Here is a 25,619-nt window from a genome sequence, read left to right as displayed (position 1 = left end):
GTTAAGTAATTGTCTAGGGAGAGGATCAGGTGAAGTGGCACTCCTTTTTGTTCCTTGTTTGATTTAGATAGACAAAGGAATGCTTGCAAACTATGATTCCATGATGTTATGATTGGATGAGTTGGGAATTTGTACTTGGGAGTGGTTTCCTTCTAAGCTGGTGGGCTGTTTGCAAAAAGTGTAGGTTCTGTTGCTATTGGAAGACGGTTGCTTTTGGAAATGGTACTGCTTATGTCTTTCATCATAGTCCAGTGAGTTTGAATGGATTTCAGACTTCCCTTTCAGATTCTTCTTCCACGTGTGTGGTTTTTTTTTTTTTTTGTTGGGGGGGGGGGTGTTGGTGATGGTGGGAGGGTTTTTTGGCCTGCTGCTTTGCTGGTATTTGTCATTTTCTCTTTCCAATAAAATTTATTAGTCATTAAAAAAAATTACTTTACCCCTTCTTTACATGAATTATGTCGCCGTGGAGCCCCAAAAAAATTACATGCTTAATGATTTTGAAATATGGATGTATAAAATCAATTTAGATTTATTAGGTCTGAAAGCTAATTCTATATCTAAGCATGTGGCAATGGTTATCATCTTTGCTTTCAAATAGAACTTTTTTCTTGATTATTTTGAGTGGAAACATTCAGTCTTATATGATATGTGTGCCAAAATTCAACATATCATGGGAGTTCCGAGTGTTAAGTGATGCTTCTGTTATCTAACCTATTACATGCTACAGTTCCGCTCCTGAGTTGGTTGGTTTGCTGTCAGAACTGAATGATGCTCTTGATGAACTCGAGAGGAAAGTGAATCCACTTCTAACCAAGGTACTTCTTCCTTCTGTTCATCGTGACCCCACAGCTGACAATCAAAAGAAACCAATCAATGGATACTTTGGTCAGGATGTCAGACCTTTAACCTTTTCCCATCTACCTGGGAATGCTGTGTTTCACAGCTCCCCCCCCCCCCCCCCTCCCCCCTCCCCCCTCCCCTCTTAATAAAATAAAATTGAGTGTTGGCAGCAGCACATTCTTTAAAAAATATTGAGATACAAAGGGACCAGCAAAGCAGATCAAAGATTGGAATTAGATCTTCTCTCTTCCCTAAGAGTCTGTTAACCTATTCATTGATCTTAGTTCTCAAGAGAACTAATTGACCATAACCTCTGCTCAATAGTTGGATCTGTTGGTCAGAATGGATCATCAGAAACAGTGACAGTAACTCCAGCACATGGCCTCAATGATTGACATCAGATTGGTCACAGCTGTCCCAGGTCTAGACTGGGAATGAGTCCTAATACCAAAATAGGATCAGATGATGTGCTGTGGATCCACTCTCTATTGATTACTGTTGTACTATTGATATATACTGATCCTTGAGATCATGATGCAGAAAGAATAATTCATCAGGAGGTTAGTTTAATTGTGTCCAGTGAAAAACCCTTAGATCAATTAAATGGTGGATACCAACCTCCATGCTTGTAGAACTGTAGATCAAGTGTATGGCAAAGGCAGATAAATCAGATGGCTTTCACCCATATCAGTTTTTCTTTGAAATTAAAGTGGGCTCTTTCTTTACTGTTTAGTCTTGTTTGGCAGTTAACACTGCATCCCTAAATGTTTCTGTTATTTCTGTAGGTAGAAGAGAGTAAAACCACTGGAAGAGGAGGTCTGCAGTATTTGAAGACAAAACAGCTTCTATTGTTGACTTATTGCCAATCTATTGGTTTTTATCTTCTTCTCAAGTCTGAGGGCCACCCAGTTCGTGATCATCCAGTCATTGCTCGCCTTGTAGAGATCAAGAGTTTGTTGGAGAAGGTCCTCATATTCTTCCTAATCTATTTTGTGAATAATTCTTTTTAAGTCAGAGTCAACATCTTGTCCAAGATATTATTCATTAAGTAGCTTATTGTGTTAGGACTGAAAGTCCTGTCGACCTTACCATTCCTAATTATTGATTGCGTTTGAGACATTGTATAAACTGTTATCCAGTGATTCATATTCATTTCAGAATGCATTCATGCTAAAACTATTTTAAGCAGCCATTTATTTTCCTTTTAATAGCATGGGGCTTCTTATATGATACCTGGGATGCCAGTTTGATACCATAATTTCTAGAGAATTTTCTTGCAAGTGAATGTAGAAAGTCAAGTACAAACAGATTCATTAGAAGTGGTATTCAATTTTGTTGCTTTAAAATTGAAGCTTTATAGTAGTCTTAATTAAAAATTTAATATGTATTGGTTAATATAAAAGTGATTCAGGTGAAATTGAATGACTTGCATTGATCATCAACAAGGGGGCTATTATCTTTTATATATAAATGTGGAGGATGGAGAGGGAGGCAGGCAGATCTTGGAGGTGCTTACATCTCATAACACTGCCAAAGATGCTTTGCCTATGAATGATTTGTTACGGTGAAAGCCTAGACAATTGAATAAAATGGCTGATGATATTTCATAGAAGGAAGCTGTGGGACACCAAGTGTTTTTTGGGCCTTCAATTCCACTGCAATCCCTTCGTTGTTTTCTTTTGGGGGGGGGGGGGTGTATATCTTCTTTATAGTTTCTATGACTTATGGATCACTAGGGCTACCTCATGATGCAGATAAAACACAGAATTGGGCTTATTTTAGTGGAAATAAGCCTTAGGTTGGGTTCTATATGTGTTGCCCTTTGATCCAAATGGGTTCTTATTGCAGTAGACCACTTATATGAACCTAAAATAGGGGTAGGAGGAATGAATACGGGATTTTTTAATTACTTAAGTAGTGGGGTCTCTAGTTAGAGTCATATTCCATTGTTTTTAATTGCTGTTCAAGTGTTTTAGTTGGGTTAGATTAGGTCTCTATGAGTCTAGTATTGTTTCAAGTTATTTTCTTCATTATTTATGGTGTCCTAGTCAGTTAAGACCACGTCCTATCCATTTCCCCCCCCCCTCTCCTGATAAAAAAGAGACCACCTCCAAGTTAAGCTATTGGCTGAAGGAGTTTTAAGCTTAGTTTGATTACATTTTTTGAGTCCTTTATGTAAGGTTGTAAGGGACTTCAGCCTTGCACATGAACTTGATGAATGAAAGTTGGCTTTTTGCCTTTGGTTTTGTGGTAATTCAGAATGCTCCCTGCTGTGATGATTCAGTAAGATCCCTGATGGTGATTCTAAGGTGGGGGTGCTGGTGGTGATTCCAGCCCTATAGATCAGGTGTTGATTCCAGATCATATCTTTTCTATTATTGTTTTCCCACAATTGCATATCTGTTTCAGTTCTTGTTTAAGCGGTCAAAATTTTCTGCTATTTAAGTCTCTGATTTTCTGGGTCTTAAGAATCCTAGCCTTAGAAGGATTCTCTCACTACCTCAATCCATCCATCAAATTCAATTGATATTTTTCAGACTTGATTAGCTGCTTGTACTCTTCATTCGATTGCAATTTCATGCTGATCAGAATTGTTCAAATCTAATTATCTCGTTCTCTCAGACCTCGTTTTCCTTTTTCTTGCGATCCTGTTGCAAACTAATCTCCCACTAGATTTACCCTGATTCGAGTTTAACACCCTTCTTACCTATCAAAAAAATTCCAGTTGTCTATAGCCCCCTCCCCCCCACCCCCCCCACCCCCCCCAAAAAAAAAAGTTGCAGCAAGAGAGAGAAGAGACAATAATAGTAACTGTAATATAACTAACAACTATTGCTACTAACTACACACCGTTAATGGAAACAAAAAGCAGTTCAGTCATTTGGGTCTCACCAGCTAAAAGTTCCAAAATAATCTAAAAAGTGTGAACTTACCCACAGTCTCACTTTCTGCATTGTTTCTTTCTCTTTTGCCCTTTGGATCCTCATCATATTGGTAGGAGAGTGGTCATTGCTTGCCGCCTTGCCCCCCTTTCTCAGAAAGAAAGTTCTAAGTGAATGTTGTTTGGAAGTAAATGCTACAAATTATTCACACGTTTCAATTTTCCTTTTGTATGAATGAAACTCAATGAGAGGGCAAAGGAAAAATTTTAAAATGTTGATGGCATTATAGATTTAAATCTAGTATGATATGATATTTTCTTGTTGATGGGAATAATCTAATCCATTTCCCTCACAAGTATATATGTTTTAATCCATTTCCCTCACGAGTATCTATGTTTTGGCTTCCATGTATCACATGTATTTTTTAAGCAAGATAGCCTTTGGAGATGTGTTCAGTCATTTTTTCCTGCCTCCATTTCTTCCTTGTTTCTGAGCTGACATGTCTCCAAGTGTCAATGGTATTACTAAAGCAGTATTCAGATGTTTTTTTTTTTTTCAAATATGAAAGCTTGGAAGTTACTGACACATTCCACTGACAGGTGAAACAGCTTGATGGGAATCTTCCTCCTGAAATTGAAAAGATTCTCAATAAATCTGGTGGGATGGACTCAGGAGCAAAGGTCATGGAAGATGTCGTATTGACATCTAAACCCTCCACCGCAGATCACAAATTATCTTCCACCTCATCGGCTGAAAACCATGTAGCTATGGTATTTTTTAATAATAACCCTGTTAGTGATTTATGTATTTCAGTGATGTTCCTGTAAGTTCATTTCTAAAAGATTCCCATTATAGTTGCAGCCACATGAAACAACTGCACTGGTAGGGGAAGGCTTTTTTAAGGACCATGTCAACAAAGGAGAGAAACGCAAGCGTCAGGTCAGTAACCAGTCATTAACAATGATATTTGACATAACCTCTAGATTCTTTTACAACAACAACTCAGCCTTATCCCAACTAAATGGGGTCTGCTACATGGATCCTTGCCCTCTAATTAGCTCTATTCAAGGTCATACTTGATACCCGGCTTGAGCGCTATGCATGTCTTTCCCCATCACTTCTCCTAAGGTCATTTCCTTGGCTCTTTTAGTTCCTTCAATCTGAATCAAATCACTTCTTCGTACTGGAGCATCCAAAGGCCTCTATTGAACATGGCCATGCCCCCTCAAACGACTTTCTCGTAGCCATGGTTCAAGGTCTCAGTTTCAGACATGGTTTCGGCCAGGCAAAAAACCGAGTTGGGCCAAGATCTTGGCGAATTGGTGCATTTTTTTTTTTTTAACTCGAAGCCAGGTTTTAGTGGATTTTTGACCTAGTTAGGTCATGAAACTTGGTAGACAGCCTATTTTGGGCCATTTAAATACAATGACACTATTAGGTTATGAAATATCAAAGTCCAAATAGGAGTTTGACTTCGGACCCTAGGTTGGTAGGTTACGACATACTAATAGGTCCTATTCTACGCAGAATTTAGTAGCAAAAAACCATGCGATTAATGTAAAATACTGAGATAATATTGAGATCTTGCCGAGATACCGAGATAATACCGAGTTCTCGAGTTGATACTATTTCCTTAACTCGTCCTCTGTCTCGTCTCGGACCTCCAAAAATCCGAGATATCTCGGAGATCTTGACGAGACCTAGTTCCATGCTTGTAGCTTATCATGTATGGGAGCTATACTCCCAAACCAGCTCTAATATAATCATTCCCTACTTTATCCTTCCTATTTTTGCCACTTATCCATCTCAACATCCTCATCTCCACTACATTGAGTTTATCTATATGATGCTTCTTAACTGCCCAACATTCCACACCATACATCATAGTCGGTCGTATTACTGTCCTATAAAATTTTTCTATAAGTTTTAAAGGAATACGACGATCACACAACACTCTGGACGCACCTCTTCACTTCATCCATCCTATTTTAATTCTTTGTGAAATAGCATCCTTTATATCACCTTCTTTATTTATGATGGAGCCAAGATGCCTAAAATAAACACCTTGCGGAATTTCCCTCTCATCAATTTTCACCACCTCATTATCTGTCCTAGTGTAATCAAAGTTACACACCATATACTTCGTCTTCGTTCTACTTATCTTAAAACCTTTTGATTCCAAGGTTTATCTCATAACTCTAACTTGATGTTAGTCCCTGCTTTTGTCTCATCCACCAAAACATTATCGTCAGCAAAAAGCATACACCAAGGAACCTCATCTTGAATGTCTGTGGTTAAATCATCCATGAAGCACAAACAAATAAGGGTTTAAAGCTGATCCTTGATGTAACCCAATTCTAATTGGGAATTCACTACTCTGGCCCCCTACAGTTCTTACACTTGTCACCGCACCAGCATACATATCTTTAATTATGTCCACATGATTACTTGAAATACTTCTCTTCTCTTGTACTTGCCAGATTAACTCTCTAGGGACTCTGTCATAAGCTTTTTCTAGGTCAATAAAGACCATACGGAGATCCTTCTTGCACTCTCTAAATCTTTCCATAAGTCTCCTAATTAGGTAAATAGCTTCTGTCATGGATCTTCCTAGTCGATGATACAAGTCGTAGTAGTTGCCTGGCTGTTTCAAGCTTATTTCCGTTGATTAGAGTTACTCATCCGGGGGAATGAGGGGAAGGTGAACCGAGCAGCGGGGATTCCATTCATAAAACCAAATTGGTTTTCCATAATAGTAGTTTCTTGTCTCAAGTGGGTTTCAATAACCCTCTCCCAAATTTCATTGTATCACTCATTAGTTTTATGCCTCTTTAGTTATTGCGGCGCTGAATATCACCTTTATTTTTGTAAATCGGAACAACGATGCTTCTCCTCCATTCATCTGGCATTTTCCTTGTGCTCATAATCTTATTAAACAGTTTGGTTAACTAAGATAAACCATATTTTCCTCTAAATTCTATTCTTTTGTTTATTTACTTCAAAAAAAATATGCATATCTTTTAGTTGGAACAATAGCAGATTCATTTGAAGTATGGAAAATTAACAGAATGATCAAGTTGCTGTGCAAAGCATAGAGATGTTGAAAATAAGAGCGAGACTTGAAGAAAAGCTGAAGCAGAAAGGTGTTTTTAAGTCTGTAGCACCAAAGCCAGATAGATCTAAAGAACATCTTGTGCAACCAGTGAACAGGTATCAACGTGTTGAGGGACTCATGTTCTGTCCACTTACATTGAGAGTATTGTAGTTCACATAGATTTCAATTGGACAGGAAGCTTGAAACATTAGATGATTTTGATGATGAGGTTATCGATAAGGAGGCTGGAGCACATGGTTTGAATGATGGACATGCAAGTTTGGCGCGCTCAATGTCACAACTTGTTACTGCAAATGTGAATAAATCCAAGGTATGGATATTGATTTGACTTTTTATATTTCTTCAAGGGAGTTCACATGATGGATCTGGTTTTCATCCTATTGTGAATGGATAGCACATCATCAATTATTGAGAATGAGAATGATCGATAATACCCAATGAATAATTTTCATTAAGTGGAGCTTCATTAATTTAATGAGCTGAGATTTAGCTCCAGAGCAAATGGTTGAGAGCCCAGCGCCCAGGCCTTGAGGTAGTTTGGTGTTTTGTTGTTCCCTAATGTATAGTTGGCTTAATTTATTTTCTTTTTAGGGGCGTGTGATACCTGTTGAAACAGTCATGTCGGTTGATTCATGTCTTCATGCCTACTGTGATTGTGGTCTCTTCTCATTATGATGTGAATCTTTGTGTCATTTTTGCTATTATAAGGTATTTTTGTGATAAAGCATTTTCCTGACTTTTTTAAGTATGTACCTCTAATTGTGTTGTTCAAGGTTGTTTCTGGTGATGATGATGTACCTAAGAGGGATGATATTGGAGAAAGACGAAGGAAGCATGAACTCCTAGTTCTTGCAAGAGCCGGGGTTGACTTAATGGATGATGATGATCTCAAAGATCAGGAGGATGACCAAGCTGAGTTGGATGCTAATTCTGATGATGGTCGTGAAGGAGGGCAATCAGAAGAGTCAGAAGATGAATATTATAAACAAGTGAAACAGCAACGGTCTGCAAAACTTTCTGCCAAAGCTGAGCTGTATTCAAGGTTTGTTTTGACAACTATTGCAAAGTTGCTGAGGTTAAAACTTTAAAGATTCACTGAACCAAACACCCCCCCCCCCAAATATTAATTGAGTTTTGAATAATTAGTCAATACAGGTGCAAGTTTTTCATGACTCATGTAAGAAGTAAAATATCTATTTTTTTTTTTAGGGGGGGGGGGTGTTAATACAGTTTGCTAGATTTTCCTCGTGTCATAGTTGAGTTACTTTTTTTAAGTACTTGGTCATGATTACCTATTGAAGAAGACAACAGATTCAGACAAATGTACTAAACTTGGGTTTGGGTTGTTACTAGTTAGTATCAATCTGATTAAGAAGCAAGTCAGGTTTTGCTTCTTGGCTTAACCTTTACCTTCTTGCTCAGCCAGACTCAATTAGGAATCTTCACTCAGGCTCCTGTTTGTTTCCAGGTAAGCATGATGTAAAATGATAAATTTAACCTGAAAACAAATGGAGCCCAAACAACTCAGCTGGCTGACTTAGAACAACCGGCTGATGGCCTGATTTTTCTGATCCAGGTAGTAATGGGTCACTTTGCTTGTGTGCTTTCCCCATGGTCAACATTACCTGACCCATTTTGGCACCCCCATGTCTGAGGAGAAATGTAACCTGAACTTGTTCCCTCAGTTTTTCATGTTCTCATTCTGTTTTTTTTTTTTGCTCTCTCCCTCTCTCTGTGCAGAGCTCCAAAATTCCCATCGTTGCCAGAAACAGAAGTTGTAGATGGTAAACGTCATATTACCTATCAGGTCAGTAAATTGCTGGTGTAAAATCTTCCATGTTTATTTTCATTTTCCACTTCATCTAAGGTTCATCATATTTCCAACAACTGTTTTTGACATCAGATGGAAAAGAATCGAGGACTCACTCGTGCTCGGAAGAAGCTTACCAAGAACCCAAGGAAGAAATACAGGGTATATTAAATAAAAAAATTCTAGATATTCAATGAATCAAGCTAAAGTGCCTGTGAATTAACATTTCTTATCTGTCTTTTTTTTTTTTGTGGGAATTAACACTTCTTATTTGATGGTTTGCAGTTGAAGCATAAGGATGCAGTTGTGCGTAGGAAAGGGCAGGTGAGGGAGGTCAAAAAGCCAAGTGGCCCTTATGGTGGGGAGGTATCTGGTATCAATGCTGGAATCAGTCGGAGCATCAGATTCAAGAACTAACTGCCCTCAAGAGTTTGTTTATCTGGTTTCAGACCTGTTCTAGTCCGTCTGGTATGTCCACCATGGTCTTATTATGTTGTAGCAGTTTTGTTCATCTATCAATCTATAAGAAGAATATATTGAGAGAGGTTCGTTTTCTGTTCTATTTTTTTTTTAATATCCCAAATGAGTATAGGTTTAGTCAGTGCATCCCTTGCAGTGGAAATTCTTTCAGAGCAGTTTTACATGGTGACATCAACATACCAACTAAAATGAGAGTATGGCATCTAGTTGGGGAGATGATCCTAGTTATTCCACTCCTATAGACATATTCCAGAGTCCAGACGAGCATTTTGGCCGATTTTGTTTTTACTACATTTTGCTTTCTTCTTCGCACTAAGACTGAAGCACCATAAATGGCAATACATGAAGAAGCCCCAATACTAACCAGTGTCATTAGATTAGAGGTTCACCTCTGTAAGGAGTAGCTCTGGAACTCTGCAGTCTTAATTAGTTTGTTTTTTTCCCCCCTTCCCTTTCCTCCCCCGTGTATGAGAAAGCATCACCAACATCGTAGATATGCTTATTGCATATCTCTTGAGATCTTTCCAGGACATGCAAGCATTGATTGACCTCAGAAGGTGATATAAGTCCCAACCTTTTTAAGAATATGTAATATCACAATATCCTTGGGAGGTGATGCAAAGAAAGGAGAAAGACTTACAGCAGGTTTGGCTCTCTGATTGGTGAGGGGGAAGAGACGAGTCCCAGCTCCGCGATCCACCTAGTATAACGGTCACAATGGTTTGTGGGTCCCACTTTTCCATCTCCATGTCCCTCACCTAAAGAACACCATCGAATTCCTTCTATCAAAAAAAAAAAAAAATCACCATCCAATTCCATAAACCCAAAAGTCAGAAGTCAAAATCCCCTGGTAAATCATCACCTTCTGACCCGAATAAAAAAAAAGATTCAGACTAATAACCTTATCACCTAAACTCCTACAGCAGGGTATCACACCGACTGAACTGTCCAGATTGATCCTATGGTTGAGTATACCTACGGTATCCTCAGATAAATCTCAGACATTCATTAGGTATACAAATGATCCCAACCATCTGACCATATCATATTAAAACTATTGGGGTTTGCAAGCCCTAGGATGTAGGATGGGTTGGTGAAGTGCAATGCGCTACACCTGTGCCCAGATACAAGGAGTGTTCGACCATGTTCATACACGACCTGGCAATAACACCTTTCACCGGACTTTTATTTTTTGAATTTTGATGACAGAAAGCTTGAGAAAATGAGTAAGATGGTGAATCTTTAATTCATTGGTTTCTGCAATTCAAATTTGTCTTCTAAAGTACTGAGTTGGTCTATCCTAACCCTTTTTGAAAAGTCTGGATGCGGTTATCTCAAGTCAGCACATGATTGAAGAAAAAGATGAATCTTCAGAGACAGTCATGGAAAGCAGAAGAGTATAACTTTTCTTCTGAGCCTTGTTGGAGCTTTGGAGGTTATCATGGAGAAAAGAGGCACATTTTTATGGCCTTGTGCCATAGACTTTGTAGGTTTGAAAATGGACATCCCCTTCTGATCCTCTAATTGGACTTAGAGAAGGGTATTTTAGACCATGAACAATGGAGGATGGAGGTGGGAGGTGGGAGGTGGGAGGTGGGAGGTGAGAATTAATGAGGAACCCAGAGTCCAATCATAGTGTCACATCACCATTGGTGAAGATAGTCTCTCTTCACCCTGGGTGAAGGAAAATCGAAAACTTAATCCTTTGAAATTCATATCCTTGGGAAGCTCTATATGAACATATTATGTAGCCCTCTCTGACTGGGGGAATTTTCTGTTTTGTTTTTATGACCTGAATTGCCCCCTTACCCTTCTCTGTCTCTCTCTCTTCCTTGTTGTGACATAACAAGAATAGTTGCAGATAATTTCCTTAAAAAAATCCTCTGCAGTGCCCGAATCTTGCAGTGGACTGTAGTGCGGGCCTAAGAGCTCGACACATGGAAGATGCGATATCCAACAGTGCTGAGCTCGAGAAGAAAGAAAAGAAAGAAAGAAAAAAAAAGCTGCCTTGCACTGGAGAGGATTTTAATCCCATAAACCACTGGTGTTGCTTGTCCAAACGTTTCATGAGAACATGTTGAACTATTTTTTCTTTTTTCTCCCCTCTATTTTCTGTTATGGATTGATGTTTTAACACATTTTCTATACAAATTCCTTTGCAGACGAGGAAGAGCAACTTCTCCAAGGACTTAACAGATACCGAACATCCTTAAATTTGCTAGCCTTAAAAGAGAATGACAATGCAGATTGCTTTGCAGATCAACTGGCTGAGAAATTTAAGTCACAGCCCTACACCAACGCGACCGGCGTCAACACTGTTCCAGGCACCGAGAAGACCCAGTTATCCAATCATCTAGACCTTCTGGCTAAATGCGATCTAATTAAACACAACCAACACAAAAGATGGAATGATAATGCCTACTTGTGTTCCTGATCTGGTACCAAGTCTTGTACTGTCCAACTGTACAGAGTCCCATTACTCTGGTTATCTCAATGACAGTAAATATACTGGAGCTGGCATTGGTTCTGAAGAAAACTGGATTGTCGTCGTTCTGACCACAGACACACCTGCTGGGAGTTTTGAGTCTGAAACCAGCTTGGTGCAACAGTAAGGTTGCTCCATTGTGACCAATGGTCACAGGTTCGAGTCTTTGGAAACAGCCTCTCCGCAAAGTTTGGGGGGGGGTGTAAGACTGCGTACATTATGACCCTCCCCAGACCCTGCAGTGGTGGGACCTTTGTGCACTGGTTACGCATTAATATTAATATAACATTACATGTGGGAGGTGCAATATATGCCTTAGGCTCAGATTCTTCTTAAACCTAAAGTTTGGACATATAAATCAATAAACCAACTAAACGAGGTGCTGATTATAGAATCAGTAGCCAGGGAATAGAAATTGAGAGGTAACGTGATGAAATCCAATAATTAAGTCTTTCAGAATTATGGGCTGTATTTTGTAAATAATCCAGGCTCATAATAGAGGCCTTGCTTGCTGCTGCTGCAAGCAAGCAAACAAACAAAAAGGGCATATCCTTGCTCTCTCGCTCCCACCATTACAAGGTCTGGGGAGAATCATATTGTATGTAGTTTTACCTTTGCTTTCACAGAGAGACTGTTTCTAGACTCAAACCTGTGACCATTTGGACACAATGGAGCAACCTTATCGTTGCAGTAAAGCCCATCCTCTAAATGATAAGCCTATCATTAGTCTACCAAATTGAAATCGAACTCAATCCAAACAGATCTAAAAATAAAATAAAATAAAATTTGGCCCCTCAAGTGGCCAAACCGGTTCCTAAACTTAAGGTTCAAATCAAGGATTTAGTTCATGTATCAACATTGGTATCGTTGTCATCAATACCAATACAAATTAGTCATATCAGGTTAGATCGGACAATTTTATCCCACAAGATTTTGATATCAGCCAAATATCTATACTGACTCGAATAGATGAAGTTTGAAACTCCACATTTATGTTAGGTAGTAGAGTGTTGGACTGGAAACTAACAAAGGTCCAAGTGAAGCAGACCATCCCTGACCAGATTCAGACTAATTAGAAGACCTAAATTTTATTAATTACATATCAGGATTGGTTGGTTGTTTGAAGTCAATCAAACACCCAAGTTGATGTGTTCACGGGGTTAGTAGAATTTCAAGTATGAAAACCACAAGAAGCCACCTCACTTTGAACCAATTGATTTTAAGATGAAAATTTAATAGAATTAACTTCTTCAAGAAAAGTTGGTTTGATTTTGAATTGAGTTCGATCAATTCTGATTTGAAATGGTCGGCTCGCCCGGATCAAATTCGTTCTATTTTTAAAATCCTAGAGTCTCAATCTCACCTCCTTTAAAGTTGATTCAAACTTCAAACATAATCAAACTTGGAACCCTGATTAAGAGCTTAGTGTTCGTTGTTGGAAAGCTAAAGTCCCACTGTCTCAAAGAGAGACGTGGCAGTCATGAATCATGATATGGTAAGGTAAGACATGACAAGTTGAAAACAACAGTTTTTAAGAGTGACAGTTTCCTAACGAAAGGTGGTGGGGGATACCACTTTTTTTCTTTTTTTCATTTTTTCATTTTTTCATTTTTTATGTAAATGACTAGTAATCATAAAAATTAAAAAAAATTAAAAAATAAAAAAAAGTAATCCTAGCAAATATTAGATTAAAAAGTAGTTGTTGTCCTATAAAATATGAACTCTCTCTCACCCAAAAAAGAGACACGACAGGACAATTCGAAGCTCTCAACTGGGTTCGTCGAGGTTGATCGAAATTTCCAAAGTAAGAAAAGGAAAAGAAAATGTCGAGTCCATTTCATTTCGTTTCCAAACTTCTCTTTTGCCTTGGCAAAGTTGTACACGCAAACTCTGCCTTTGGACCGACCCCACTCTCTTCTTCTTCCATTTATATCTGTTTATTAGAAGAAAATTTCTCTGTGAGGGGTGGGAAATGACCACCTTATTTTCCACAAAAGACGGAAATCTGTCCTCTCATGATACCAATGTATGTGTTCTCATTGATCCCCCACATGCGTGCACATGTGTCACACTCCTCCATAAAGAACACCATCCTATCTCTTTAAAATACACTCTTTCTTGCTTTGAAAGTGTGTGCATGATTGAATTTCCTTCACAACAAGACTTTAGTTATTGGCATTAATATTCGGTCTCAATTGATATTAATAGGTGTATCGATCTAAAAATGAGAGTAAAAGTATTGGTCGAGACCTGTATTGAAATCAATATTGGTACCAGCATTGGCAGGGACAGATAGTGATCCCACCAATACCATGAATTAAATACTTGATATCAATACATATCAATCGATACAGATGCTGCAGATATGATATTGATAAGGCAAAAAGAATACTACCTAATCACGTGCCGGCTCCTATGTCTAAACATAGAAACGTACAAAAATACTACAATATATGTCACCTATTAAATAAAAAATTATATATATATTCATGTTTCTACGTAAGTTCTTATTGTCTTTGTGGTGGTGCAGGCAGTAGACGACCAGACAGATATCTTGCCTGCCCCTATTGAGAAATAGAACTCCGTGTTCAAAAAGTGGAAACCATAGCTTTTGACAATAGAATAGAATAAGATGGTGGCTTCTTTTTATGGAACAAACCCCCCCATTATGAAGTGTAATGTGTGATAGATAGATAGATAAAATATAGGGAAGGATAGGTTTAGTCAAAAGAAAGGGATGTTTTATAGTGTGTTGGTCGTTAGGGTGGTGGGATTAAAGTAATAATAATTGTAAGATTAGGAAACCTCCTAATTAAAACCTTTTTATTTTGTCTTTCTTTTTTATCTTCTTCTTCTTCTTCTAAAAAGTATATATGTGACGGCAGGGCCGTCGGCAACCATGGAATTTTTGAGACATTAGTAGTTTTAGTAGTAGTAATGTATTATTATTACTTTGAAAAAGTCATGGAGAGAGGAATTAACTAAGAAATGGAAAGAGGGAAGCGGGCCAAGAGGCCAAAAGGTTAGGAAGAATATTGATTCTTTCTTTCCATCACCAAAAATAAATAAATAAATTTGAAAGATTATTGATCTATCAATCAATCCATGTCCCCTCCCACTTCAATTCCCAGTTTAAAAATTAATTAAATAAAAAATTGAGAAATCTCTCTCTCTCTCTCTCTCTCTCTCTCTCTGTGTGTGTTGTTTCTTCTTGGAAATTTCAATTCCAAGAATGTGGATTCGAGTTCGTGGGACTAATTAGGCATACATAGGTTCCAACAATATGTATACGTAAACCAAACCCTATCAGTATGAACCGTTTGAACGGATGGATAGAAATATAGTTATTAATTGGTGAGCCGTGATGCGCTTCATGCTCTTGCTCACTAAGAGGTCTCGAGTTTGAATCTCTTGGCTGGTATGTTATTCATTCTCTGGTTCGATCCTTCCTCTTCTATCAAACTATATATGGAAAGTTCCTAATTAACCAAAAAAAAAAATAATACTGGTGCATGGAACCAAATCGTATCTACTGAACCTTTTTTATATGTACTAGCCTAGCTACGTTTGTACTTCAACTTTGAAGCTCGTACGTGTCAAACACAAACACAGGCTCAATATAAGCTGATTGATGCTTTCCACACTGTAGACCAGAGCTTTCTGGGCTTTTAATTAAGAGATCCCAATTGATATGTTTATATGATATGATATATCAGATCATTAATTATTGTATCTGCAGTCTTGCACAATATAGAACTAGCAGTAATATTAATGTCTAAATCCTATTCCAAATACTTTATTAGCCTATTAGCTTATAAGTAGTAGGGTTGCAACTGGGTTAGGTTGGGTCGGGTCTTTTAAAACTTTAGTTCAATCTTGAGTTCTCTTAGGTGAGCCCAGGCTCAACCTAACCTTGACTCCGGGTTAGAAAAATACAATTCTTTCCCACCCTCAAGGTTGGGCCAACCTAATCTTGATTGGCCTCATCATGGGAGGGAGTTGGGGGGGAATGGAGATGCATGGGCTGGCTAACCTTGGAAAGGGAGGTGCATGGGTGGCCAGGCTAGGAAGAAGAAGCTGGGAAGAAGAAGACGTGAAATAAGAAAGAAGAAAAAAGAGAAAGATGAAGAAGAAAAAAAGAAGAAAGAACAAGAAGAAGAAGACAGGAGTTGGGTTGGACCGGGTCGGACTCTGCCCAAGGCCTCAACCCTGACCTGCCCTCAAGGCCAAGGTATCTCAACCTAGACCCTATTCGAAAGGCGGGTTCGGGCCGTCAGAACCAAATTTGCATCTCTAATAAGTAGTATTCTATATATGAATTTTAATTTTCTCCAATTCTCTAAAGTGCGCAGTACAACAATTCTGGGTGGAGATGTTGACACTTGACAGCTCCAAACTCAATATATTAGGATGGTATCCGCTGAGGCATATATGCCTAAAGAAGAAGAATGGCTTTCTTTAATCTTAGGTATAATTTTGGCGATTTTGTCTAGGCTGTGGGTTGGGTGTATGTGGTATGTAGTCTGAACCATGGTTTTAGTGCATGGTATTGGAACAGGTATCGAGCAACTCAAATCAATACGCTATTGAATCAGTATCAACAGGGATCGGTTATATCGGACAAATATCCCTGTGATTGTCCTTCATACCATTTCATTGATACAATTTCAACACAGTATCGGTATCAGTCACTTGCGAAACCAAAACGATACTGATACCAAGACCTTAAATCATGGTCTGGATTGTGGACGTACTCTGTAGTAAATGATTAATGACGTCCCTTCCACTCATTAATTACTCAATCAATAAAATATTATAAAATAATAAATGAATCATGTTGGGACTATGAGTCTTCTTGTACTACTACTTACTGGCTAATGAATGATCTTAGTAGCCAATAGTTAGCTAGAGCTAGAGAGGCTAGAAGAGCACCCCAATTCCCAATTCATGAATCCTCCTTCTCTCATCAATCTCACCACTAATGAAGAATCATGTATCTGCGCCGGCGCAGAGCTTAATCATTATTGGGCCTACGCCGCCTCTCCTTTCTCATCTAAGTCAGTCACCTCACCTCACCTATTCCTTCCTTCCTTTCCTTCCTTCCTTCCTTTTTGTTTTCTATTTTTTATTTTTTTTTGGCCAAAGATACTTTCCCATCGCCGGATTTTCGCATGCTTAATTACTTGAAGTTGCACATCATCATTGATCCCTCTCATAAATGTGTTTTTTACATTTACATCTTAACTAAATCTGAATTTGGGGTGGGAGAGGGGGAGAGTTGGGGGGGGGGGGGGGGGGGAAATGAAAGCTTATAGGAGTTCAACAAAGGATTCCAATCCGACCGTAAATGAAAGCTTCGTACATTGCACATATTGTCGCATCCATGGTATTTCTTCAGTTTCCAAAGAAATATAATTACTTGGGCCCACAAAGGCAATCATTCTAGCAAAGCGATCCAATCCTAGAGCAACAGCTTTCTTAAGACACGTGTCACCAATCATCGTACGGAGACTCAACCTGAAGAATAGAGATCCATGCGCAATTGTACAGTCAGTAGAATGTCTCACGTCTCAACATAAGCCCCCCCCTCCCCTTTGTGGGCCCCTCACATCAAGTATAACATATCGGGACAGAGAAGCACCCAGAGTCCACAGTCGGATTGGAATATATAAGACCTTCGTACAGCCACGCATAAGCTTGCCATCTACACCGTGGGGTCGGTATCGTACCCGTCAGAGAAAGTAGTTTATATTTTCTATCGTGGTTTTCATAGCTAGAGGAACCACCGATGACGTGTCTGGGCATAGTTTACGAAAATGTCACCGCTGCCGTAGCAACGGTTGATTTGGTATTTACTACAAAGAGCTTAAAATAAACTCATATGAATATATGATGTATGTATGTATATATGTATGTATGAATGTACTATGTATGGCATATTTATTACGTACGAGTATTTGCCAGAAAAAAAACCTCATGCACTGGGCAAAAACCCTAAAAGCCTGCCTCCTAGGATTGCCCGTTGCTCAGTAATGACTAACTAATAAATAAACTAACAATTATCTCTCACTAATAACTAGTTAATTGTGAGTGCTGAACTAATGATACATGCATTCACCCTATTACCCTATACAGAGATAGATAGTGTGGAAGGAATCATTATCGTCTACAGTTCCCTGATCGGTGCAGTTTTCTAGTGCCTCTCACAAGAGGGGATGGGACCCACTCAAGGCACCTGACCGAACATTCTTCCCGGGTGGGGTCCACCCTCCTCTTGTGAGAGGCACTAGGAACCGCACCGATCAAGGAACCACATACGATAAAAATTCGTGTGGAAGAGACAATACGTAGATAAAGGAAGCTTTTGGGTTTGCGTTCCTTTTGACAGTAATTTTTTTGGTAATCAAGGCTTTATTGATAATAACTTGTGGGGCAAATGGATTCTGAATTACACAAGTTTATAGAAGCCAAGAAATGAAAATTGGCGAATCGGTTCTATACGTTAAGGACTAAGTCCTCTTGACAAAGGAGTCAATCAAACTGTTTCCTTCCTTTGGAATGAAAGCACAAAAGTATATGATTCTAAATTAGATGCCAAAAAGATGATATCTTGGATGATAGGGATCATCGAAATTGGCAGATTAGTGTGGTTATCACTGAGAAGAGAAATCAGTACTTTGTTTTCATAGTCAATAATTAGATGAATCAAATTATTTTCAATAGCTTGAAGTATCCCTATGCGAATTGCCATTGCCCCGCCAATGAGAATGGTTGAAAACATAGCCAGTTAAGAAGTAGCATGTTATAGACTGTCGCTATTGTCACGAAAAATAAACCCATGACTTCCATTAGAGCTACTAGATACTAGTGATGCATCACAGTTAAGTTTTAAGTAGCCTCTTGTTGGAGGCTCCCATAATGATTCTCGCAGAGTTATGTGAGCTATCGATATAGTATTTGGTTCGAAAGAGCATGAATCTAGAAATTCATTAAAGGCCTGCTGAGCTTGTTGAGGTTTATGATGGGTGGGGATTTGTAGAGGGGTGTGAGATAATGATTGACTATTCGGGTGGGGGAAGAGGTGGAGGGTTAAGTGGTTCAACAGCAGATGAAACCGTCCCATTTAAAGTGAAAAGAGATTAGGTTAGGAAGGAGGGCGAGGAGAAGCTGATTGAGAGCACCAGATTGGGAGGCATTGGACTAAGGGTGTCAATGTAGGACCAGAATCGGGAATCATCCCAGCCATCCTGCTAAAACCTGGTACCGGACCATCCTATTAATAAACGAGATGGTATTGAAATCTGATTTTGATACCGATAATAAATGGGATGGGACTCCCAATGGTACTAGTATTAAAATATCGATTAGGTACCGGAACTATTAGTACCCTTTCCAAGGGTATACTTTATGTTCTTGTGTTGAAATTTTATGACTATAGTTTGATGTGTTGTAGTGGTGTTTTCTTTTATAGAGGTTTCAACTAATGGACCTTTAGTTCTATTTCTATAAACTTGCTTTGTGATGGCACTAAAGCATATATGGCCTTGTTTATTGTGTCCTCATTAATTCTTAAATGTCATTTTGAGAAACTTACATATGATCTGTGGAAGTTTGAAGTAAGACCATAGAATTATCTTGGTTTCATATTCTAAGTTACTTTCTAATAAAGGAACCATCTTGAAGCCATTGAATTTATTCTCCTTTATTTATCTGGGCCTAGAACCGTTTAGCAACCAATACTGTCCCGTCCCGTTAATAATCGGGATTGGTACCTAGGTTTGGATCCGTTTACTAAATGGAACGGTATTGGGATTGGCATCTTTAGTACCAGTACTAGTACAAACCCATCTTGAATATTGAGAACTATCAGTATTGACACCCTTACATTAAACCTGGCAGATGGCATGGGATTAGATGCACTATAAGTAACTGCCGTATGTGTTGGATCATTTGCAATAGGTAACGAACGGCTCTGCATGTTGCAATCTGTTGGCGAGTCGAGGAATAAAAGAGTAGGATGGAATACATCCATTGTTGCTGAGGCCTTAGCAATTCGAAGAGCATTGATATATATTAGCAAACACACTCAGTGTTACGGCTCTCATCATCGAATCAGATAGTTTATTTATGGTCAATATCTTCAACAACGTATTTCAATCTATTCCTTGGACCATTGCTTCACTTATTCAGGACTGCAAACTACTTGCTTCCTCTTTCCACAGGATCTCCTTTGTCCACACTCTAAGGGAAGGAAATCGGGTAGCGGTCGGCTTAGCTTCTTCAGCTGCAAACTCTCAGTCCAACAATGTCTGGCTTCAGTCCCCACGTACCCCCTTTTGTTAGTCATCTACTGTACGAAGATCTTTCTGGGACCTTGTTCCAGCGAAAATAATATTAGTTTTTCACCCCCCCCCCCAAAAAAAAACAAAAAAAGGGGAATAAAAGAGTAGGGCAGTAGCATCATTCAAATGGGAGTTACTCAAAACGGATTGAAGCAATTCATTGCGACTTGGAATCCAAAAAAAGAACTAGAATGGCCATTACCTACGACACATGCAGAAGGGTGCTTGCATCTGTCATCCTCTCTCTTCCCCCTTTGGAAAATACCTTGTTATCCTCTTATGTCCATCCTTGTAACGGCTCTGGCAAATTGAGCAATAAGACATTGAGCAGTAGCATCGTCATCCTCTCTATTCCCCCTTTGGAAAATACCCCCTTGTCCTCTTATTTCCATCCCTATAATGGCTTTGCATGTTGTAATGTATTGGTGAATTGAGCAATAAGAAATAAGGTTGTAGCATCATTCAAATGGGGGTTATTTATTGTCATTTACAAAGCGGGGAAGGGTATTTGTGAAAACAAAAGGGTCGGGTGGTTACCCTCTCACATGTATGTGCGGATAATCTAATCTCCCCACATAGAGGAAGAGGGTAGGGTAGGGGTATGCATTATTGTTTTTATTTTATTTTAATTTTTTTTTGGCTTATGGGAAGTTGGGTGGTGAGTGGTGACAATTATTTAACCTATTTTATTTGGTTAATTCGATTGACCTGTACCTTCTCTCTTATGAGAATTGAGACGTCTACCCCACCCCCAAAAAAAAACAAAAAACACATTTGAGACTGGAGGGTAAGGGGAGGGAAGGGGTGGGATTAGTGAGTTGCGAGGAGAGGTCTAACTATGGTTGGTCGTTCCACTTAAAGAGAGAAAAAAAAGCCACTCTCCTCTGCCGTAGAGTCTCTGTTGCCTTTTTGTCTCACTTCAACTTCATATCCATTCTACGCTACAACTATTCTACTATTTACTACCTCTCGTTTCTTTTCTTTTTTTAATTTTTAATTTTTAATTTTTATTATTTATACAATTGGAGTCGACAATAGCTTCACAGATTAAACAGAGTCGTTACTCGTTACTCCACCCCCACTGCTCTCGTTGTAATAGGCTACCTACTTGGGTGGGCATACCTTATCAAGTATCGAGCAGATTGAGAAAGAGAGAAAGAGAAATGGAGGAGAAAGTGGTGAAGTCGAGGTTCAAGCGAGTCTGTGTCTTCTGTGGGAGTAGTACTGGAAAGAGGAACTGCTATCGAGATGCTGCCCTCGAATTAGGCGAAGAGCTTGTGAGTAGTTGTGACTACTTTTCAATCATTCGCCCATTCTCTTCCTCTACATACTCGTTTCTCCTGTTTCTTTCTTTTCTTCATTTGAGGCTTGAGACTGATTTTTCTCACTTCTCATTTTTGTTTCTCTTGTTTTTTTCTTCCCCACCCCTCTGACCCTCTGATTCTTTTCTGACTCCGTTATTTGTTTGGGATTCTACGAAGGTTTCGAGGAGGCTGGATCTTGTTTATGGAGGTGGGAGTGTTGGGTTGATGGGTTTGGTCTCTCAAGCCGTTCACCATGGTGGCGGCCATGTTCTTGGGTAACACTAAACACCACCACCAGCACTCATTCTCATAAAGATTAATGCCACTTTTTACTCTACTTTCTCTTCCTATTCTCTCTGTATCTCCCCTGTTTTTTTCAACTTTTTTTGTTATTTTGCTTCAGGATCATTCCCAAGACTCTCATGTGCAAAGAGGTCTGTAACTTCATCTGGGTCTTCTCTTCTGGATTGGTTGTCTTTTGTTGTTGTTATTAATTTGTTACTACGGTACTAACCCAGTGTTGCATGCTGTCATGGAAATATTGGGTTTTTTTTTGTTTTTGGTTTATCTCAGATAACAGGAGAAACTGTTGGGGAAGTTAAACCCGTTGCCGACATGCACCAAAGGAAAGCTGAGATGGCCCGCCATTCTGATTGTTTTATTGCGTTACCAGGTTCCTCTTCCTCCATCCATCACCCAAAATGAAAGTTAAAACTTATTATCATAAAAAAAAACGCTTTCTCACATACTTTCCCCTTCTTCACCGAAACTGACTGACAGGTGGGTACGGAACCCTTGAAGAACTGCTGGAGGTGATAACCTGGGCTCAGCTTGGCATCCATGAGAAACCTGTAAGCCACGATCACTAGATATCTCCGTTGGTATCAAGAGTTAGTTCTTCGCTTATAAAAATCTGTAAAAATCTGCAGGTGGGTTTGCTGAATGTGGATGGTTACTACAATTACTTACTCACCTTCATCGACAAAGCTGTTGACGATGGTTTCATCCAGCCTTCTCAGCGCAACATAATCGTTTCTGCTCCGACCGCTAAGGAACTCGTTCAGAAGCTTGAGGTGGGTTTTCTGTTCTTGCTTTAGAAAGTTTCTGAAAAGAGAAATGGAAGATATTGTTTCTTACCACCTTGTCTCGTTTGATTAGGAATATGTGCCTGTGCACGATCAAGTCGTCGCAATGGCGAGATGGGAGGTTGAGCAGGCGGAGTTTATTGCATCCCTGAAGATTGAGATTGCTCGCTAGATAAGAGAGGGAAGAAATTGGACATCTATTTTATTTTTGGCTTTCCCATCTTGTGCTTTTTTTTTCCCCTTCCTTTTCAGATGCTCTTTGCTCTGAATCCTTTTGTGATTTTGTATTTATGCTTGTATATGAAACTGAAACAGAGCTGACAAATTAGCATTGAAAGGGAAAATTTTTGTTTGTGTAAAGATGAGGTTAGAACTTTTCAAGGTCAGAGTTTTCCAATTCAAAATCCAATTGAACTCTCATCTAAAATCCCAAGAACTTCTGAAGGTCTAGTTACATTCGTTTGTGGCCTTGAAACGGTGTACATGAATAAGTGTATCTACCTGTACCTTGGTATATACGGAACTGTAGATCTCTTCCTCTGATTTGCATCCATTAAATACGTAAAAAAGCACAAGCTTTTTCGATTTCTGAACTGTGAAATCTGGGAATTGCAGGGAGCGGAGAGCTGAGAGAGAAGTTTTTTTTTTGTGGGGGGTGGTTGGAATGGAATGGAATGGAATGTAATGATAAGGCCTGAAGGCATTATTTGCGAAGCGACCAATAGAAAGAGCTTCAACGAAATACCAAAGTGGTTGCTTCCCTTTTTGAAATCGAATTTTGCTGTCCCTCTTTAACCCATCTCTCTTTATCGCCACTGAAACTGGAAGCAAAAGCTCTACTCATTTATCCGAGCTTGTGTTTCTCTGCTCTCCCAGTCGGTCACAGCCTCACATTCACACACTCTCTTTACTTCTTTGGTGTTGTTGAGAAAGAGAGAGCGAGATAGAGAGGGGAAGGAAGCAGCTTTTTGTTCCCAACCTGCAAAAACTTTTTCATCTTCAAGGCAACTATCTCTGTAGGATCAGAGAAGACGCCAAAAGGTGAAGACAAAGAATCCTCCCTTAAAAAGGAAAAAACAATTGGAAGGAACTTGAATCACCTGGTTCTGGTCGGCCTTGTTTTTTTCAATCGAGAATGCTCTATCCATCTAAAAAGTGAATGGATGTTCCTCTGATCCGCTCCTCTCCTTTCTTCCTCGCTTTTTCTTATTTTCTGTTTCTAATACTTGCAAATTGCAATGGAGAAAATAGCTAGAGTGTTGGGATCCAGATCATCCTAGTTTGATTCAGGGTGATTCTGTCCCAAAACCGGCACGGCACCGGCTTGATTCAGGCCGATTCGAATCAATATCGAGACCGATACTGATCTCAATACCGATTATTAAAACACCGAAGTCGTATTAGCTAACTTACCTATCTTTATGAGAGAGGGAGAGCGATCTAGCATATAAATTTAGAATGTATAATTCATGTTTTTGTATAAACTATTAAAAGAGGGTAGTGTGACATTTCTATAGGTGTATTTAGAACTTAATATCTTCTTTGAAATGTTTCATGTTCGATTTTCAAAAGTTCTTTAAATTAGGCTTATAAAAGGATTTTCAAAAAATATTTGAAAGTAACTTGTCGTTATGTCATTTATTGGGATGTCATTGCGATGCACATATTTATATTTGGATTGTCATCCTCCCAAGTGAGGCCAGTGCATATTTAAAGTACATCCTACGATAGCCACTGCATTTGAAAGGATAAAAATCCAAAAACATGTTCTTGGCTAAGGAATATTATCTTTTACCAAAAAAAAAAAAAAAAAAGCTTAGGAATATTATCTTCTCCAGTTCCCTGCTCGGCTTAGTTCCCTCAATGCTTGTAATACAGGGGGGTGGACCCCACCTAGGTAGGGGTAGGGTGGTCATTGCACCCCCTGTATTACAGGCACTGGGGGAACTGGGTTGGGCAGGGAATTGGAGGAGATAAAGAGAGTTGAGCTCGTCTCTAGGGAGCCCAGCATGCCCAAGGAGCATTCAACCGTTGAGCTGTGCCGCACACATCTCTAGGCGTGCACGGGGATATATGCAGCATAGCCCCACCCTTAGATACCCCCTGGGCTCCTCTCCCACTGAGCTCCCTGGAGAGGAGCCGACATGAGATAGAGATCCCTTGGCTATTGGTAGATGTACTTTAAAGCTGCATTGGGAAGTGCACTGCACTTGAGAGAATAAAAATTTCACATATTTAGAGTACACATGTGAAAAGACAATACTTACCTCTATTAGAAAAAAAAAATGTAATATTAAAAGGATAAAAAAAAGTACGATTATACATTATTTAACACTTAAAGGGATGTTAATAAGAAAATCCGTTAAATGAGATTATAAATATTTTACATTATGTATAGAACCATATCTCAATATATAAGTCCGTATACTATGTCTGAATAGACGGTTATGAAATCTATTTTCAAATAGCCATTTACATCTTTAGATACCGAGATATTAGATTTTCAGCTCACTCAAAAAAAATTGTTTTTTATTCATTATAGAATTTTCTCATTTAAAGTACGTACATACGGCCTATTAGCCCAACCTTTTCTTTTCAATTAGTTGGGGCTTAAGTTTTGTTGATAGATATAACTAAAGGTCCTCTACTCACATGTCAAGGTGGACTTAGCCACTTGAAAAGTTTGGGATTTTTTGATAATTTTATTGAAAATACAAAAACAAATTGCCAATACATGAAATTAGGCATTACAATTTGACAAGTGGACAAAACCAAATCATACACTATTTTTGCCAGATGGCAAAAATATATAGACTCTGGAGGAAGGCCTTCTTAGCTAGGAGGGTTGTGTATGAACCTTTCGCCTCTCTTGCTTCCTTAAATGGGAAATTTGAACGTCTTGTGTGTGGTCCATCTTTATATGGTGGGCCTTGTTGTAGATGATAATGCCATCAAAAGCATTGGTTAAATGATCTCTCAGATCATTCACTTGTCTATCTAATCAAATCATCAAATCATTTGTTCATATGGGAAGATAGATTTCGAAGCCCTATAAAATAAGGGAGTAGAAATATAAACTCCCCCCTCCCCCCCTCTCTCAAAATAAGGCTATAAGGCTGAAGAGGCTCACAAATTTTGTGATATTTAAAATTTTTGTTCACATACAGTAATTGTAAATGAAATTTATCAGCCGTCAAGCCGCTTTTCAGATGTTGACTTGTAAACAAAAAATTCCAAAAGCCATCTTAGCTAGTAAGTGGGCTTGTCTCACAATAA

At 38.9% G+C, this 25,619-nt stretch overlaps 2 protein-coding genes and 1 pseudogene across 3 annotated transcripts in view; all 3 read left to right on the top strand.

Annotated features, from left to right (window-relative positions):
* LOC122659850 (something about silencing protein 10-like) overlaps positions 1–25,619 on the top strand; it is a 36,319-nt gene that overhangs the window by 4,075 nt on the left and 6,625 nt on the right. Inside the window, exons 7-17 of the mRNA XM_043854995.1 lie at positions 728–815; positions 1,626–1,805; positions 4,322–4,492; positions 4,584–4,661; positions 6,790–6,932; positions 7,012–7,147; positions 7,611–7,879; positions 8,578–8,644; positions 8,741–8,809; positions 8,933–9,080; positions 22,982–22,998. Coding sequence (XP_043710930.1) covers positions 728–815; positions 1,626–1,805; positions 4,322–4,492; positions 4,584–4,661; positions 6,790–6,932; positions 7,012–7,147; positions 7,611–7,879; positions 8,578–8,644; positions 8,741–8,809; positions 8,933–9,064 — 1,333 coding nt within the window. The 3' untranslated portion in view covers positions 9,065–9,080; positions 22,982–22,998. The remainder of the gene's footprint in view (positions 1–727; positions 816–1,625; positions 1,806–4,321; positions 4,493–4,583; positions 4,662–6,789; positions 6,933–7,011; positions 7,148–7,610; positions 7,880–8,577; positions 8,645–8,740; positions 8,810–8,932; positions 9,081–22,981; positions 22,999–25,619) is intronic.
* On the top strand, positions 11,262–18,566 carry LOC122658290 (annotated as a pseudogene).
* Positions 19,367–22,702, top strand: LOC122659851 (cytokinin riboside 5'-monophosphate phosphoribohydrolase LOG5-like). 2 transcript variants are annotated; one of them, XM_043854997.1, is made up of 8 exons: positions 19,367–19,380; positions 21,102–21,231; positions 21,436–21,533; positions 21,662–21,692; positions 21,832–21,931; positions 22,039–22,109; positions 22,188–22,331; positions 22,417–22,702. In XM_043854997.1, exons 2-8 carry the CDS (start codon positions 21,118–21,120, stop codon positions 22,513–22,515), a joined length of 657 nt encoding a protein of 218 aa, XP_043710932.1. In that variant the 5' UTR covers positions 19,367–19,380; positions 21,102–21,117; the 3' UTR covers positions 22,516–22,702. The 2 variants fall into 2 exon arrangements, with proteins under 2 accessions (XP_043710932.1, XP_043710931.1); XM_043854996.1 differs by lacking the exon at positions 19,367–19,380 and having other exon boundaries at positions 21,025–21,231.

The sequence above is a fragment of the Telopea speciosissima genome, chromosome 4 (assembly GCF_018873765.1).
Source record: "Telopea speciosissima isolate NSW1024214 ecotype Mountain lineage chromosome 4, Tspe_v1, whole genome shotgun sequence".
Classification (NCBI taxonomy): Eukaryota; Viridiplantae; Streptophyta; class Magnoliopsida; order Proteales; family Proteaceae; genus Telopea; species Telopea speciosissima.
Note: the sequence above shows the minus strand (reverse complement) of the source record. Positions and strands in the feature narration are given on the sequence as shown.

Excerpts from the sequence above, each read along its gene's own strand:
- LOC122659851 (XM_043854997.1), top strand. The coding sequence starts at position 21,118 with ATGGAGGAGAAAGTGGTGAAGTCGAGGTTCAAGCGAGTCTGTGTCTTC. Across the intron at positions 21,232-21,435 it reads TCGAATTAGGCGAAGAGCTT|GTTTCGAGGAGGCTGGATCT; the intron begins GTGAGTAGTTGT and ends GATTCTACGAAG. Across the intron at positions 21,693-21,831 it reads AGACTCTCATGTGCAAAGAG|ATAACAGGAGAAACTGTTGG; the intron begins GTCTGTAACTTC and ends GGTTTATCTCAG.